We start from the raw sequence: 19,901 nt of genomic DNA on the forward strand, positions 1-19,901 counted from the left end.
TCATCGATGAATTTTATATGAGCGTGGACCCCAAAAGATGACGTTCTTTTCTGGATCCTAAGCATGTCATTTTAACCAATGCGTCATTTTTAACAATGCTTTGACACGTCATTTTCACCCATGCTTTGACATGTCATTTTAACCAATGCTTTGGCATGTCATTTTCACCAACCCCTTGGCATGAAATTTTCATATTGTTTGGAAAATGGAAATGCTGTATTGAGATATGGTTTTCATGAAAAACAAAACTCTTTATTAATTCAAACGAATTCATGAAATAACTACAATTTAATTTATCAGTTTAGTTTTTCAAAAGTTTACAACGCAAAAGATTACTTCCTCCGTTCTCCGCAACTGATATTCTTTCATCTTACAAAAGGTTTTTTCAATTATCTTCCCATCACCAGTTCAGATTTCGACATGGACTCCAAATGCACTCCTTTAAGTATTTTTATTTCGTAAATTACTTTTATTTTATAATCTTGTTTTTTTATAACAACATTTTGGTAATTTATACTCTTTTGTTTAGTGACGGAAATATGTAGGGATCTACAACCCGGCTTGCTTTAGGGATCTCTAAGAACAAAATGTAACGAACGGGGAGGAGAGACTTTTTATGGAAAATACCATTTATGCTTAATTAATTTATTTTTAATTGTTTCTTCCCAAAAGTAGTTTCTTCGTTATTTTCAGATTCTTGTTCCTTTTCGTTTCGGACTTTTTTTCAAATTCCAAGAAGCGAGATTTGATTGATTTCATTCTATGTCAGATTTAGAACAGACAAGGGAACTTTTAAAATAGCAATGTGTGCAGTCCGATTCTATTTTTAGCTCGATGGTTGGGACTTCATATAATACCAATTGTTTAGAAGTTTTAGTTGTTTGATATGCAGGAAATGTAAGACAACATAACGACGACAGTTCTAACAACTTTGGTCTGTTCCAGAAACTGCAAGAATCTACTTATTTTTACTACGATAACAATTTTTCCTTTATGTTATCCGAAAAAATAGTAAAAATTAGTAGATTTTTGCAGTACTGGAACATACCAAAATGAAAATAAACAGGTGTGTAAATAAAAACACAAACATCATCTCTATTGGATCGATGGAATGGGTACAAATGCTGATGAAAAGATCGGATCTTTCACGACTTCCTTTTCATTGGTTCAAATCCTAATGAAAAGATCGGATCTTCCACGACTTCCTTTGAACCAATGCAAAAGATGACATGAAATCACGTCATCGCAAAGAACCCCTTCCGTCAAATTTTGCTGGGATATGTATAAAATATTTTGTCATATTTTTCAAAACAATACATGTAACTGATTTAAAAGAATAAGCAAACAAATAGAAAAAATTGTAATCAGCTGTTTGCTATGCCCTACCTTGTAATGATTGTACCATGGTACTGCCAAGATTAATGTGCCGTTTCCACGGTACGTCATTCGTTCTCTATCGTTGTTCGACCCCTAACTACGAATAAATTACTTATTTCCCCATACAAAATTCTATGAGCGAACGACGATTTTTCTAAGATGTTCAAGTAGAAATACTCTCTGAACGAAGAAAATTTCTATTTCTAAAGAAAAACCAGCAGGAATTTTTTGATTGCATTTGTTGTTTTACTTTTTCTCCAAAAAATACCATTTTAGTACTTTTTGATTTTTTTTAATTTTACATCCCTTCAACCTAACCTAATGTCAAAAAATTGGAAACAGGTTTGAAAGTGTTAGGGTTCCACTGTAAACTAACAAAAACTAGGCAATATTGTTATTATGCATACATACACATAAAGTGATTTTCTCACTCCCTCGCCTATGACGACACTCCGGAGACACGCCAAAGAAGATCGTTAGTGCATTACACAAAACAATTTCTATAGCATTATTACGATTACCTCTTATCGCGTATTCCGAAACTTCATAGTGACTCGGAGTGACTTCCAAGGCGATTGTTTACATTTATTTAATAATTCAACACATTGAACAAATATGTGAAATTTTTCTATCTGATGATTAAATGACACGGTGGTGCAGTGGTAATCATACTTGCTTTGCACTCTGAAAGTCTGGGTTCGCTTCCCATGTCAGGCAACAAAACAACATCACATTTTTAAAATGAAAATATTAATGTAGGAGGAAATTCCAAATTATAAACTCTGTAAAAGCGTATATAAAAAATAATAAAAATAAAAAATTAAAATAAAAGACATAAAAAAATAAAACAAAAAAATAAAAAATATTTTTTAAATTAATTTATTTTTCTTGGTGTTTTGGTTTGGCTTGAGGTCATGGAACATAAAAACAACAATTTGTAGTTGGTTTTAATGTATCACTTTATTTTACCGATATTTCGATCGTCCTTGACGATCATCATCAGGGATTTGACTTTAAGTAGAAAAAACAATAACATATTGTTACATAAAATGTTTAAATAACAAAAATATTAATTTAGCAATAATTACATTTTTGTTGTTTTAAGTTAATGAATTGGCGAAATTTCCACTTCCACTCATGTTCTAAGGTATTTTCCAACTGAAGTATTTTTGTGTTTCTCTATAGTGCTTCGGTAGATTTGAGCACAATTCTCCGTATCTGTCTTGTAATTAATACGATATTTTGATGGTACATTAATGATGTGGAGCATTTCCAACATATATCGCCGTCTGTAGTTATTTTCTTGCGACAGTATTTGTACATCATTTAAGTCAGGTGTGTGTCCTGTTACTGCACAGTGTGCTGCTAGTGCAGTTTTTTGTTCCATAGGTTTGCTTTTTATTCTTTTGCTTTTTTTATTTTGTTTTGGTTGTCCCGACGTAAACCTTTTCGCAAGTATTGGAAATATCACCATTACATTTGATCTTGTAAACGACGTTCGATTTTTCTTCGTTTGGAACTTTCGCCTTTGTGCGGCTGAAAAAGTTGTTGTTGGTATTGTTGCTTTTCAATGCAATTTGGTATTTTTCTCTGCTATATAGATTTGAATTAGAAAAACGTTCAGAGAAGCCTGGCACATACGTTGCTCTTTTATATATCTTCTCTGCTTTTGGTTCTGTGTAGCCAATTTTATTGGTTTTAACCTGTTTGATTAATTCACTGATAGTCTTTTTTGGGAAGTCATTCATGGCCAGAATCTTCCTTATTTTGATTTCATTGCTCGCGTGGAATTTGTTATCACTTATATTGAGTACTCTGCGTATGAAATTTGTAGCGGTATTTATTTTTATGCGTCGTGGATGTTTTGAGTTAAAGTTTTTTTCAGCCGCACAAAGGCGAAAGTTCCAAACGAAGAAAAATCGAACGTCGTTTACAAGATCAAATGTAATGGTGATATTTCCAATACTTGCGAAAAGGTTTACGTCGGGACAACCAAAACAAAATTAAAAACAAGGTTAAGTGGACATAAATCAGACAAAAGAATAAAAAGCAAACCTATGGAACAAAAAACTGCACTAGCAGCACACTGTGCAGTAACAGGACACACACCTGACTTAAATGATGTACAAATACTGTCGCAAGAAAATAACTGCAGACGGCGATATATGTTGGAAATGCTCCACATCATTAATGTACCATCAAAATATCGTATTAATTACAAGACAGATACGGAGAATTGTGCTCAAATCTACCGAAGCACTATAGAGAAACACAAAAATACTTCAGTTGGAAAATACCTTAGAACATGAGTGGAAGTGGAAATTTCGCCAATTCATTAACTTAAAACAACAAAAATGTAATTATTGCTAAATTAATATTTTTGTTATTTAAACATTTTATGTAACAATATGTTATTGTTTTTTCTACTTAAAGTCAAATCCCTGATGATGATCGTCGAGGACGATCGAAATATCGGTAAAATAAAGTGATACATTAAAACCAACTACAAATGGTTGTTTTTATGTTCCATGACCTCAAGCCAAACCAAAACACCAAGAAGAATAAGTCCAAAGGTCAACTATAATACAAAATAAATTAATTTATTTTTATTTATTTAATCCATAAAGTAACAATTAAGCCTATTCAGGCCAAAATAAAATATTATTACAAAACAAATTAATGCTTTGACATATCCTACTTCAAAAAGATATCCAATTTTTAAATACATTCTCAAAATATATTCCAATATTCGCAAAATACATTCCAATATCCTGGTTCCCCAACCAAATAATATCAGAAAAACATGTTTTTATGTTGAAAAGTCCGAATCAGTAATAACATTTAAAAAAGCAACAAAGGAAAATAAAAATGTAAAGATTATAAAAGAACTAGCAAAATGCCCGCTACTTCGTATGCGGAAAGGGAATAATATACAAATAAACTCAATGTCACTCAATTTCTCGGATGTTTGTCCAATATCGTTGCTTACCATGCGTTTACACATGACAGGGCAGTTGAGTTCATGTATTGATTGTCAAAAACCCAGAACTTGCCTGTGTGACGTAGGCGTCCAGACAACTGCAAAAACAGTTGTAAGTAAAATTATTAATGAAAATCATCGATTTCGTTTCGTTTTCCATTCACATATTTTCTTTTTGAACATATTCTTTTGTTTTCAGCACATTTGAATTATCTCACTTCTTTTTCACAAAAATGTCAAAAATTTGTTAACGCGACTGTCTGTGAAAAAATGATGGACAGCTGGAAGACAGCCGACAAATGTATGTATGTGTTAGTAAATCAGAGTTGTATTTGAAGACAAACTGTCTGGTGTAAACGCCTAGTTACTCTTATTCCTCTGGTTACCCTCAAATGTTTATACATAAAGTTTGTAAAGGATGTTACTTACACAAGGTCTTTTTTGGTCAGTGTAATTTCACGATTCAGATTCTATCAGTTCACCAAAATCCAAATTAAGTACCATTTAGTAGTTTTCGTACACATAAGAACGAATTTCCCAAACCACCTCCATATCTCAATCCTACATTTCAACAGTAATCTTAATTCCAAATTGCAGGTTTTCAGCTCTATCCGTTCAGCCTAATCCAAATTGTACCCAATTTAGTACTTTCCGTACACATCAGTCCGATTTTCCACCGCTCAATTCTAAACTTAAACAGTAATATTAAATTTCAGGATCCCAGCTCTATCCGTTCACCCAAAACGAAATTAGTACCATTTAGTACTTTTCAAACACAATAAGTGCGAATTTCCAAACCACCTCAATTCTATGCTCCAACAGTAGTCGTATTTGCAAATTTCAATATTCAATCTTAATCTTAAGTACCTTTTAAGTACGAATTTCCAAACATACCTCCATATCTCAACCGTAATCTTAATTCCAAATTTCCAGCTACATCCCTTCACCCAAATCCAAATTGTACCAAATTTAGTACCACTTAGTAATTTTAGTACACATAAGTAAGAAATTCAAAAAACTATCTCAATCCTACACTCCTTCAGTAATCGTAATTCTAAATTTCAGGATCCCAACTCTATCCGTTAAACCAAAACCAAATTAGTACCATTGAGTAATTTTCGTACACAATAAGTACGAATTTCCAAAACTTCCTCAATCCTATACTCCAATCGTATATCCTAATTTTAGAATTCCATCTCTTTCCGTTCAATCAAATCCAAATAGTACCAAATTTAGTACCTTATAAGTACGAAATTCCAAATATACCTACACATCTCAATCCAACACTTCAGCAGTAATCCAAATTTCAGGTTTCCAGCTCTATCCGTTCACCCAACACCAAATTTAGTACCATTTAGTACTTTTCGTACACAAAAGTACGAATTTCCAAAACTACCTCAATCCTATACTCCAATATTAGTCATTATTCCAAATTTGAGGATTCCGCCTCTATCAGTTTGTCCAAATCCAAATTTAGTACACTTTAGTACTTTTCGTACACATAAGTACGAATTTCCATAGCTCCCTCAATATCTCAATCCTACACTTAACCAGTAATCCTAATTCCAAATTTTAGGTTTGCAGCTCTATCCGTTTACCCAACTCCAAATTGTACCAAATTTAGTACTTTTCGTAGACATAAGTACGAATTTACAGAACTACCCCCATATCACAATCTTACACTTTAACAATAATCTTAAATCCAAAATGTTTGTTTCCAGCTCTATCCGTTCACCCAAATCCAAATTGTACTAAATTTAGTACTATTTAAAACTTTTGGTACACATGAGTACGAATTTCAAAAACCATTTCCTTTTATAAACACCACTTCCCAACCTTGATTTCCATACCGAATTCCAAGATTCTAGCTATATTCGCTAAAAATATACAATTGGTACTAAATTTAGTAACTTTTAGTAACTTATAGGTCGAATTTACGTAAAATGTGTTACTTGATGGCAACCCCGATAAACAGATGACAAACAAAAAATAAGAAAAAAATGTAATCAAATTTGTCCAAAAATAATTGTGATAATATGAAGAAACGGATGTACATATACGCTTGTGCTTCTATGTAAATAAATAAATTGCATTCCCTTCCCGTTTTCGTGTGTTTTGTGCCATTTATTACTCAAATTATTTAATTTTCATTCAAAACGATGGGTCTTTTCCATTCGTTTATTTTTGACGTATTCGTTCGTCTGATTTTGTTACGAAAACCAAAAAAATTACGAAAATAAAAAGCTTTCATTTGTTTGTCACACGAATATAAACGTCAGTCGCTATGAAAACCAAATTGTGTCTTCGTTCATGAAATCGACGAACGAATGGGCAAAAACTTTTTACAAAAACACGCTGTAAGAGTTGAGAAAGTAATCAGTATTTTTTCTTCGAAATACATTGTTTGAGTGCGAAAATATGCGTAACTCCAATGAAATCTGGTTCCTACACCTCGCAACACGAACCAAAAATTATCTTTCAAAAATTAAACAAGATATTCTGGGAATACGTATCTGCGGATTCCGGGTTGACCGGGAAAATGTAAACATTGGTCGAAAAGACTTAGGTATTCCACTTCTAACCATCTTGTGGAAAAAAAGCATGTTACCACGATCAACATAAGCCATAAACGAAATTCCCAAAAACGCTGTATCTGTTCAGAAATATGATCCCGCCTTTTAACATTATAAATAGACATCGGATTTTGGCATGTTTTTTATTTCTTATCCGATGGATTTTGGATCTAGACGCTTTGGCGGTAAATTTTTCGATATTTGGGGTCATATCAAAAATATTCAAAAAAATATGCAAGTGTTTTTTGACGAAAATCGTCAACTAACAGGCTGTTTTTGTAAAAATGCTTGCTTGTCACACGAACCGTTCGTACTAAAACGTATACGTTCAAAATTTGGTTCTTGTAAAATTGTACGAACCATTCGTTTTTATCTGAAAGCTTTCGTCTATTTCATAAAAGCTTTTATATTTCAGGGTTTCCATGATACTTATTTTGTGAATTTTGCATAGGCATCTGCACGTAAAATGTGTTACTTGATGGCAACCCCTATAAACAGATGAAAAACAAAAAATAAGAAAACAATGTAATCAAATTTGTCCAAAAATAATTGTGATAATATGAATAAACGGTTCTACATATACGCTTGTGCTTCTATGTAAATAAATAAAATTGCATTCCCTTCCCTTTTCGTGTGTTTTGTGCCATTTATTACTCAAATTATTTAATTTTCATTCAAAACGATGGGTCTTTTCCATTCGTTTATTTTTGACGCATTCGTTCGACTGATTTTGTTACGAAAACCAAAAAAATTACGAAAATAAAAAGCTTTCATTTGTGTCACACGAATACAAACGTCAACCGCTATGAAAACCAAATTGTGTCTCCGTTCATGAAATCGACGAACGAATGGGCAAAAACTTTTTACAAAAACACGCTGTAAATTTGGAAAACCTTCAAAAAGCGTTCTAAATTAAGTTTTTTGTCGTTTAACGTCTTTTCTTAGATAAAAGCGCATTTTTTTCTAGTTTTTGGAATAAGGGTACGTTTTATAGCACAAAATGGGAAAAAGTACCAGAGTAAAATTTACGATTCCAGTAGTGGAATTCTGTAACTTATTTTAGAGTTACCGACAAAAATTGGTAACCTAAAAACGCAAAATTATGAACGAAAAGTTAAAATAAAAGTTTGAAGAGAGAGACAAGAATAAAATATTTGGAGAAATAATGAACTCGAAACACTACATTTATTGCTTCAAATTTCAAAATATATGCAAAAAATTCCACAATTTTTTAAACATAGAGCACTTTTTACTTCTATATTTCATTTAAGTTTTCGGTATTAGCAATTACAATTTAAAAAAGTATTATTATATACCCAACTACCACGAGTGATTTAATCATAGAAAATAATTTTTCTTTACTATTCGTTCCGGACATTTTGATAATTCGGACACCGCCGAAACCTGTGGTGAACGGATTATCGAGATTATACTATATACATATATGGGAGCAATATCCAAATCTGAATCGATTCTTACCAAGATAAATAGGGATAGCCCTAGGGCCAAAACAAATCTTCTCCAATTTGTATGCGAATTGGTCAATAAATGTGACCAGTATTTTGTTTTCAAAAATATATGGCCAGACGGACAAGTGTGAATCTATGCATATCATCAAAAAGAACTATGGGTCCATTTCGTTTTCTTTTCCATTTTGCAAACTCATTCACTAAGACATAATACCCTTAGGGTATTATTTATTAAAAATTCCGTGCGGAATTTGTTCCCTTTCCCCAATTTCACAATTTTTTATTTCCATATTTATGGCCAAAAAGGGAATATTTTTGTCGATTCGACTAGAATACGCCATAATTAAGCGAATATAGCAGTTTTCAACGTTTTACAAATACTGATTTTAAAAGAATTTCACTTTTTAAAATTATTTTCCGTGTGGAAATCTCCGAGGGAAGTTATATGTTTTTAGTAAAATATGAAAGATTTTATGTACTATTCAATATTTTCTTAGTCTTAATGTCTAGCTAATTTGTTTTTCTGCCAGACAATTTTGGCCGAGCAGAAACTATCAACATATTTGAGTTTTTGAACTAATTTGTATAGGAAAGCAACTTATGTTGTAATAAGAAGACTGGGCTATAGAAAATTTTCTCACCTTGTGAAAACCAATTTTGTTTATATCTATGTATATTTAAGTCTTTTAGTCCAGATTTATTGCTGTGGCGGAATAATAATTAATAACATATAAATCTGCTAAGAAATCGACGTTTAACGGCAATAAACTTAATTTAGAACACTTTATGATGATTTTCCAAATTTAATTTGACGATTTTCGTCAAAAAAAATTACTTGCATATTTTGTGCATATGCAAAATATGAACAAGTAAGAAAAGCGTTAATTTCGGTCGGGCCGAACTTTTTATACCCTCCACCACAAATTTCAGCCATTTCGGTGGATTAATGTGGCCACAACCTTCAAAATACCGAAATTCGGAAGGTACCGTCGTTCTATGGGGGCTATATGATGGCGTGGACCTATACCTACAAATTTCTGGGGGAAAGTTGTATACGCCTAAAGAAGACTAAATACCAAATTTCAGCCATCTCGGTGTGATAATGAGGCTAAAACGTTCAAAATATCGAAAATCGGGAGATATTGTATTATGGGGGCTATATCAACACGTGGACCTATATAAACATTTTATGGTAGAAATGTTTCTTAGCCTCTGGAAACACAAAATACAAAGTTACAACCGATTCTTTGGTCTAATACATTCAAAATATATTAAAATGACGCGTACTTTATAAGGGGCGATATGTGGGGCTATACCAAAACGTGGACCTATATAACCCAACTTTGGTAGGAATATTTTCTGGCCTCTGAAGACACAAAATACCAAATTACAACCAATTCTGTGGTCAAATAGGTCTAATACATTGAAAATATACAAAAATGACGCGTACTTTATATGGGGCCTATACCAAAACGTGGACCTATATAACCCAACTTTGGTAGGAATGTTTTCTGGCCTCTGAGGATACAAAATACCAAATTACAACCAATTCTGTGGTCAAATGGGACTAATACATTCAAAATATATTAAAATGACGCGTACTTTATATGGGGCCTTATATGGGGGCTATACCAAACGTGGACCTATATAACCCAACTTTGGTAGGAATATTTTTTGGCCTCTGGAGACACAAAGTACCGAATTACTACCAATTCGGTGGTAAAATGGGCCAAATATCTTAAAAATTCCTTAAAACGACGACGCGTCACGCGTCATTTTGTATGGGGGCTATACGATAGCGTGGACCTACATAGCCCGCTTTCAATACCAAAAGTCCTACGTAAATATAACATATTTTCCCAAAATTTCATCAACCTACGTCAATCCGTTCGGACGCTAGAGTGATTTCCACAGACGGACGGACATGGCTATATCGATGTAGAATTGCACGCTGATCAAGAATATACTTTGTGGGGTCTACAATGATTATTTCGAGTAGTTAGAAACGTAGTGACAAACTTAATATACCCCCATCCTATGGTGGAGGGTATAAAAAAAATATGAGCCCGTCATTGCATTCAGTTTTCTTCAAAACGAATTTTGGTCGATTCAGAAATTTCGTAAATATATATGTAGGATTTTATTAAAACACATGTAATAATTTTAGTGAATTATTTAAACATTGCTTTATTTATTATAAAATCCTAACCATTGTAGCTGCCAAAAATGTATTTTACAAGAATGGACGAGACTACAAGTGGCTCGACTGCCGATTGCAAAGTGATTAAATTTGAGATTCACTCTATTTAGGTACAACTCATGAGAAGCCTCTAGTATCATATGATTAAATTAGTACTTTACAGTTGCTTAAACTAGTAGTATTAAATATATTTCACAGTGTTGCATTTCGTCTGTTAAAGTTGAAATTTTAAGATCAATCACATTATTAAAAGCTATTAATTCACAATGACAAATAAAAAATACAAAAGCTTTAAAACTACTATTGAAATATAGAGGGCGGGTTTACATTTTATATTTTACATGTAGAGTTGTATTTTAATATGTTATACCACTACGTGTAGTACGTATATTAAGTCCAATTTACATATGCACATTAAATGATTTCGTTTTACGAAATCCTAGAAACAAATGAAGTGTATTTACATCTGTTTTTTTGCGTCATTTGCTTACGCACACAATCGCACATACACACGGATACAATAACACATACACACGCACACAATAATTTTAATTCCGAAAAATAAGAATTTCACAACACTAATGTTTACTAAAAATAACTTGACTTAATTCAAAATTGAAAAAAAATTAATTTTTGCAAGTTTTTTAAACATTTATTTACACTTTTGTCGTCGTTTGAGTATTTTTGTTTTTCACAACACACACAAACAAACAAAGACATCATAAAACAGTTGCATTTTTTGGCAGTTTATGACGAAAAAGCATGGTTGCATATAATAGTATGGTGTTTTCGTGCGTTGTTTAGAATAAATGACGCAGCTATCGTCATTTAATTTTGTATGGTAAATGACGCAAAATGTTGCCTGTTTCAGAAAATAAATGACGAAACAGCTCTAAATGACGAAAAAGTTGCTAATGTAAATTGGACATTATACCCAGTTCCCATATATATATATATATATATATATATATATATATATATATATATATATATATATATATACTAGCAAAGCACCCGCTACTTCGTATGCGGAAAGATATACAAAACAAATAAAAAATATATAATATAGAACAGTGAACATGGAAAACTTTTTGTTCTAATACCTATTTTAATTGATATTTATTTCCATGTAAGTCCTATTCGTACCACATAAGTCCGATTTTCCTCACGCCTACACATCAAGAGCCAGCCATAATTGTTGAGATATTTTAATTGGGGTGCTCAATGCCAAGACGGCTTAACCCACCAACCACGATCCTCATTTCCAGCTCTATCTCTTCCCCCAAAACCATTTATGGTACTATTTAGTACTTTACATATAAATACAAACCTGCTCCTAATATTTCAAAATTCCCTTTACACAGTAACAAATTGTACTAAATCCTGTACCATATAGTACAATTCGTATATTTATGGTACATATTTAATTTTAAATCTCACGAATCCAGGTCTATTCGTTAGTCTAATACAAAATTGTACCATGCATTGAACCATCTTCGTACCCCTAAGACTACCAAATCCTAATTGTACCAAATTTAGTACTTTTTGTAAAAATAAGTACGAACTTCCAAAACAAAATCCAACAGTAAACTCAATTCCAAATTTCAAGATAGCAGCTCTAGCCGTTCGCTCAAATCCAAATTGTACCAAATTTGGTACCATTAATATTTTTCGCACCCATATCCAAAAATTTCCAAAACTACCTCAATCCTACACTTCAACAGGTATTTTAATTCCAAATGCGAGGATTGCAGCTGCATCAGATTACCGAAATCCAAATTGTACCAAATTTAGTACTTTTCGTACCCATAAGTACAAATTTTCGAAACTACCTCAGTGCTAAGTTCAAACAATAAGCTTAATTCCAAATTTCAGGATTCCAGATATATCCGATCACTCAAATCCAAATTTGGTACCATTTAGTACTATTCGTATCCAAAGTACTATTTTCCAAACCTACCTCTATCAACATTCTAACAGCACTTTTAATTCCGAATTTCACGATTCCAAATGTATCCTATCACTGAAATCTAAATTGTACCAAATTTAGTACCATTTAGTACTATTCCTCCCCATAAGTAAAAATGTCGAAAACTTTATCAATCCTACACTCCAACAGTACTCCTTATTCCAAATCTCGGGATTCCAGCTATATCCGTTCACCCAAATCCAAATTGTACCAAATTTGGTACTATTTAGTACTATTCGTACCCATGAGTACGAATTTCCACAACTACATCAACCCTACACGCCAAGAGTAACCTTCCAAATTTCAGGATTACAGCTGCATCCGATAACCGTAATAAATCCGATCACCTAAATCCGATCACCCAAATCCAAATTGTACAAGATTTGGTACCATTTAGTACTTTTCGTACCCACAATCAAAAGTTTCTAAAACTACCTCAATCCTACACTCCAACAGTAATCTTAATTCCAAATTTCAGAATTCCTGCTATACCCGTTCACCCAAATCCAAATTGTACATAATTTAGTACCTCTCAGTACTTTTTTACCCACAAGTACGAATTTAGTACTTTTCGTTTGCATAAGTACGAATTTCCAAAAGTATCCCAAGCCCACACTCCAATAGTAATCTTAATTCCAAATTTCACTATTCCAGCTCTATCCGATCACTTAAATTCATATTGTACCAAATTTGGTACCATTTAGTACTTTTCGTGCCCAAAAGTACGAATTTCCAAAATACCTCTATCCTACACTCCGACAGTAATCCTAATTCTAAATTTAAGGATTCCAGCTCCATCCGTTCCCCCAAATTGTACCTTATTTGGTACTATTTAGTACCTTTCGTATCCATATGTACGAATTTCGAAAACTACCTCTATATCTCAAACCTACACTCCAACAGTAATAGTAATTCCAAATTTCAGAATTCCAACTTTATCGGTTCGCCCAAATTCAAATTGTACCAAATTTAGTACCATTTAGTACTATTCGTACACATGAGTACACATTTTCAAAACCACCTCCTTATATTAACTCATCTTCTAAACCTTGATTTTCATTCCAAATATCAAGATTTTAGCTCTATCCGTTCACGTAATACCAAATGGTACTAAATTAGTAACTTTTAGTACACTTATAGTTCGAATTTCCAAAAACCCTTTGATACACCTTTCTAACTCTCCATCAGTGAACCTCATTCCAAATTTCAGAATTCTAGCTCTTCGCGTTTGCCTAATACAAAGGGTACCATATTTAGTACCTTTTAGTACTTTTCGTACCGTTCTAGTTCGAATTTCCAAAAATCCAGCCTTATCTGACACCTTCGGGTCAAGAGTGACCCTCACCCAAAATTTCAAGATTCTAGCTTTAGCCGTTTAGTCTGGGCGTTGATTATGAATCATTCAGTCAGTGAGTCATCATTACTGAACTCTTTTATAAGTATAGATATACTAGCAAATTGCCCGCTACTTCGTATGCGAAAAGGGTATAAAAACAAATAACAATATATAATATGAAAATGGCGAATTTTTATCAATATTTATTTTAGTACTGTTCGTCCCTTTTTAGTTCGATTTTCAAAAAGATCAGCCTTATCTCACCTTTACACATTAACACATTACACATTAACGTTGCAATACTCACTCTAACTCCAAAACATACAGATTCCAGCACAGTCCCTACACCCAAGAAATCGAGTACACTTATAGCACGTTTTTCGACGACATGTCTCAATCCTACACTAACTTGAATACAAAATAAAAACAGTAATCGTAATTCTAAATCTCAAGATTCCAGGTGTATCCGTTTATCCAACTCCAAACTGTATCATTTCGTACTCTTCGTACCCATAAGTAAGGTTTTCGAAAACTACCTCAATTCTTCACTCACCGTTCAAATCCAAATTGTACCAAATTTAGTACCATTTAGTACTTTTCGTACCCATAAGTACAAATTTTCAAAGCTATCTCAGTGCTATGTTCAAACAATAACCTTAATTCCAAATTTCAGGGTTCCAGATATATCCGATCACTCAAATCCAAATTTGGTACCATTTAGTACTATTCGTATCCAAAGTACGAATTTCTAATCCTACCTCTATCAACACTCCAACATCAATTTTAATTCCCAATATCACGATTCCAAATCTATCAATGAAATCCAAATTGTACCATATTTAGTACCATTTAGTACTTATCCTACCCATAACTAAAAATTTCCACAACTTTATCAATGCTACACTCCAACAGTACTCCTTATTTCAAATCTCAGGATTTCAGCTATATCCGTTCACCCAAATCCAAATTGTATTTATTTGGTACTATTTAGTACCTTCCGTACCCATATGTACGAATTTCGAAAACTACCTCCATATCTCAAACCTACACTCCAACAGTAATAGTAATTCCAAATTTCAGAATTCCAACTTTATCGGTTCGCCCAAATTCACATTTGACCAAATTTAGTACTATTTAGTACTATTCGTACACATGAGTACATATTTTCAAAACCACCTCCTAATATCAACTTATCTTCTAAACCTTGATTTTCATTCCAAATTTCAAGATTTTAGCTCTGTCCGTCCACGTTATACCAAATGGTACTAAATTTAGTAACTTTTAGTACTTTTCGTACACTTATAGTTCGAATTTCCAAAAACCCTTTGGTACACCTTTCTAACTCTCCATCAGTGAACCTCATTCCAAATTTCAGAATTCTAGCTCTTCGCGTTTGCCTAATACTAAGTGTACCATATTTAGTACCTTTTAGTACTTTTCGTACTGTTCTAGTTCGAATTTCCAAAATCCGAGCCTTATCTCACCTATTCGGACCATGAGTGACCCTCACCCAAAATTTCAAGATTCTAGCTCCAGCCGTTTAGCCTGGGCGTTGATTATCAGTCAGTCAGTGAGTCATCATTACTGAACTCTTTTATAAGTATATATATATATATATATACCCAGCAAAATGTTTGTAGCCAAAGAAGTAGTTAAATCATGAGTGCAAGTGATTCCGGACTACATCTTTTTTCGTGAAAGAAGTCATGATTTTTACAAGGGCATGGTGCAGTGAGGATACTGTCTAATTTGCTTCTTAAGCACACATTTTGCATTAGTTCTTTGTAGTGAATAAATCACAACAACATATGATTCAACTACTTCTTTGGCTACAAACAAAGATGTAGTTCGAAATCACTTTTATTATTTTTTGTATACAAATTACTTTTTAGGGATGCAAACATATTGCTGTTATTATAATTAACAAGAAACAAATTAAGTTCTTTGTCTTTTTAAGTTTTTTTTTTGAAAATTTTTGAAATTTCTAAAATGTGAAAAATTTATGAAATGGATTCAAATCGGACATTGTCAAAATGTGAAGAACGGACTGCATTTTTCATGACTCTGCGTGGACTGCTTCAAAAAAAGCTATTCAATCACTACTTCACAAGGAACAACTTCAAATAAATTTTGCTGGGTATATATATATATATATATACCATCTCTACAAAAGATAAAAATATAAGGGCATGGCAAGAAATCGATGGACACTGAGCTTGACTTGAAAATTCCAAGGACTATCGCGGAAATGATCCCCAAGAAGTGTCGCTGGAGTGACTTCCAAGACGACACGCGGGCGTGGTTGATTTCTTCACAACGGAGGTCGCTATCTCACACACTCAGTCTCATTCAGTCATTCAGACCAGGGATGCCAACTGTTCGCTACAGAAAAGTTGTGTTAAAAACCACCACTGACTAAGACCAAAAAGCACTACGAAAATGTATAAAAGCGGCAGAAATTATCAACTGTTACACAGAAAGAGAGAAATTTAAAAAAATCGCACATACGTGTTTTTATCCATTTCTTCAATAAAATATCTTAATTCCCATGCTATTCTGTATTTTTGAACACTATCTGGCCTCTAAATGTATGAATATTTCAATCGCTGGACAATATACCATTTTTCGTTTGCTTTAAAAGTGATGACAGTAAACAATGTTGCTACCATCGCTACATTAAACAGCCAAAATCGCTACTGTAGCGATTTAAAATAAAAAATCGCTACAGCTCCTAAAAAGTGGTTTGTGTACGTCAAAAATCACCACAAGCAGGGTTTAAAAGCCAGCATCTAAAAACATTAGCATTAGCTTTACACTTCAACTGCTACACAATATTGACACACACGGCTAAATAAGCAACCGAACGCATATTTATTTTTGTACATTTTTGCTTATTTCGTTTTTTACGCCTAATCTTTTTTGCGTAAGGCATAATCGACAACCACGCTACATATTTAGCAGTCGGCTGACCATTCGTAAGAACGACAAAATGCCTCCATTATATGGTAGAACCTAAAGAATACTAATTATTATTGTTTAAAAATAAAAATATATATATTGAACGGCTTCACCAAAAAATCACATGTCCTTTGAACGAAAAAGTTGAATTAACTATATCGTGATTTTTAATGCATTACACTGGTAACCCTGATCTCAAAAAACAATTGTTTGCTGAATACATGAGCTGTGTTCCTTTACTTACCTGAGGTTACAATTTTTACCATTTGTTACCATTTTTAACTTGCAAAGCGTTCCTTAACCCCGAAAAGTGGCTAAACTGGAAGCAATTTTTAAGAGAGTGAGAGGGGAGAGAGTGCGAAAATGGCTTTCTCTTCTACCACAGGTTACCAGCAAAATTTCTGCAGGTAAAAAATGGCAGAACTGATTTTTCGACTTTTGTTTGACGATTATTTCACAATGAAAAAGAAAATGGACGAAAAACAGAAGAAAAAGTCGAACGCTGACAAAACTAAATTAAAAACTGTGAAATAAAAGACGAAAATTGATTTTTTTATGTTTCTTTTTGACTTGCTGCCAGATCTACAATTTTTCCGTTCCTTTTCTGGTAAAAATGTTCACGAGAGAGCAATTTTGACACTTTTCTCTTTTACCACTCTTACCATTAAAAAAGTAAAGGAACAAAGCTATGGCTAAGCCGTTGAAACTGTGTTGCTTATTCTCTTTTCTGATATGTGTTGATCATGTGTGCGGCAAAATATGAGTATGCGTGCCCGATGCTATTTTTTTAAAGCGACAATATCAAATAGCATCAGCATCGCTAGCAATATTTTTGTGAAATTTGTTGCTACATATTGCCGTTGTTCATTGTTGCTAAACATATTTCAAAGAAATTTTAGCAGGCAAAGCTGCAAATATTCGGTGATTTTGCTAATATGGCGTTAGCATTTTAAACCCTGACCACAAGTAGCGGAAAACCACCAACTTGGCATCTCTGATTCAGATAAAACAGTCATTGTTTTAAACTAAGTTTACATTTACGAAATCCATTTGACGTATACGCAAAGGAATTGACATTTGAAATCTAGTTGTAACACGCACATCATCTTTGTAACGTATTATTAGTTTCCAGAAATAAACAGAATAAATCATGCTTAAGTTTGTTAATTTATCAATAAATCTTTTATTTATAACATAAATCACAACTAAATCTTTTATTCGAAACGTAAGACTAAAACATGAAGGAAGCAAGCACAAAGAAAAAAGTTCTTTAACTTCTTTCTTTCAAAAAATACACTGAATTTTTCTTACTTTTTTATCTCTATTTTGGGCGCACAACTGGGCTGCAATAATAGCTTATTTTTTGTGATTGTACCCGCGATTACGAAAAGTACAACTCTAGCATTTAACCATCATAGGATCAGAGCAATCCACTCCCAAACAGAAAATTTGAAAGAAACTTTTTTTGTTTAAAATAATGGTACAATTACCAAGGTAGTGGTATCGTAAAATTTTGAATATGTTATGTCAAAACTTTCTTTATTTTGTTGGGGGAAATTACAACAAAAATTATTTTTTTATAAAGGGATTTGACACTTCATATTCGAACAGCTGGTGTGATATCACTACCTTGGTAATTGTGCCATGGTTAACATTTTACAACAATGTCACAATTTCCCCATATGTATTTACACAGGCATTATGAAGGGTATTTGTTGTTTATGTGACATAAACAAGTTTAAGGTAGATAGCAACCTGTAAACAATTTTACTATTCCAAATAATTTCCTTTAGTCAATAGCAACACGTCCAACATTCGTGACCTTACATTATTGTCCCTGTTCTAGTGAGTACTTTTATCAACTTTTTGAACTTGCTAAAAAGCACATCATTTTTTTATTTTAATCCATATTATAAATTGAATCTACGAAAGGTTTGTTCAAAGTGAGCGGAAAACCCTTTCTATTTCTTTCCATTTTGAATTTGAAAAATAGTGCAAAATTTGATGAGTGCTGTTGCTATTTAATGATTATTTTATTGAAGAAGCTGATGCATCTTGCTCTTTACTTCCTGTCTAACAGGGTTCTTGCAACTCCTTGGACCTACGGGTAAAACCAATCACACGGCAAATTGTTTGATGTCAAAAATGACTCTAATCAGAGATGCATGTGATTGGAAATGACATATTTGACAGTGAATAGCCCATTCTTATTACCCTAGTCCAGGATTCCACTCCTGCATTCACTTCTCTAAAGAATAGTTTTCAGCGATATAACCCAATTAATTAAATTAAAAAAAAAAAACTTTTAATAATTTTCCTTCCATGAATTTCAGAATAAATATGACAAAGATGAAATCTCACACGGCATTGTTATGTGAAATAACCCGACTAAGAGCACAACAAAAATACCTTGAAGCAAATCAAATAAAAATCTCGCCCAACAACTTTTGCAATGACAGTGGGTCACATGTATCTTCGACAGGATCAAATGAACCCAATGAACTTGTTAATACTATCAACGAAATAAACAATCTCAAAGGGCAACATGAGACTGAAACTGATAAATTTCGCCTAAAGACACGAAATATTGCAACGGATATATGCCGAGAAGTAAAACAATTGCGAGAAGATACCAAACCCGAGAAATGTTTGGAGAACTTGTCCATAGATGCAATACGGGCTAGGATAATCAGCATTAATACACGAATTGATGCACTAAGAACAAAAAATACTAACGAAATAAAGGCGTTACAGAATCAATATCCATATTTGGAGAAGGAGGCACAAATAAGTTTTTACTAAATTTTCGTGTAATAAATGATGCATACAAAAAAAAAATGAAAAAATAAATATCATAAAAGTACAATTTTTTAGATGTAATTCGAAACATTCCAGTTGTAATTCGTAAAGTTTCATTTGTAATTCGAAACATTTCATTTGTAATTCGAAACATTTCATTTTTAATTCGAAACATTTCATTTGTAATTCGAATTACTTCACTTGTAATTCGAATTATTCCATTTGAAAGTCGAATCTTTC

General features: G+C 32.9%; 2 protein-coding genes across 3 annotated transcripts in view; one reads left to right on the forward strand and one right to left on the reverse strand.

Annotated features, from left to right (window-relative positions):
* Positions 1 to 19,901, reverse strand: part of Sik3 (Salt-inducible kinase 3) — a 64,660-nt gene that overhangs the window by 26,646 nt on the left and 18,113 nt on the right. The window lies entirely within an intron of this gene.
* LOC141406792 (uncharacterized) lies at positions 18,666 to 19,720 on the forward strand. The gene is made up of 2 exons (XM_073992826.1): positions 18,666 to 18,707; positions 19,196 to 19,720. Exon 2 carries the CDS (start codon positions 19,203 to 19,205, stop codon positions 19,662 to 19,664), a length of 462 nt encoding a protein of 153 aa, XP_073848927.1. The 5' UTR covers positions 18,666 to 18,707; positions 19,196 to 19,202; the 3' UTR covers positions 19,665 to 19,720.

Source organism: Musca autumnalis, unplaced genomic scaffold (genome assembly GCF_047663935.1).
Source record: "Musca autumnalis isolate F117 unplaced genomic scaffold, ASM4766393v1 scaffold_5, whole genome shotgun sequence".
Taxonomy (NCBI): domain Eukaryota; kingdom Metazoa; phylum Arthropoda; class Insecta; order Diptera; family Muscidae; genus Musca; species Musca autumnalis.

Bases quoted from the DNA above. Each gene is read 5' to 3' on its own strand.
- LOC141406792 (XM_073992826.1), top strand. From the start codon at position 19,203: ATGACAAAGATGAAATCTCACACGGCATTGTTATGTGAAATAACCCGA.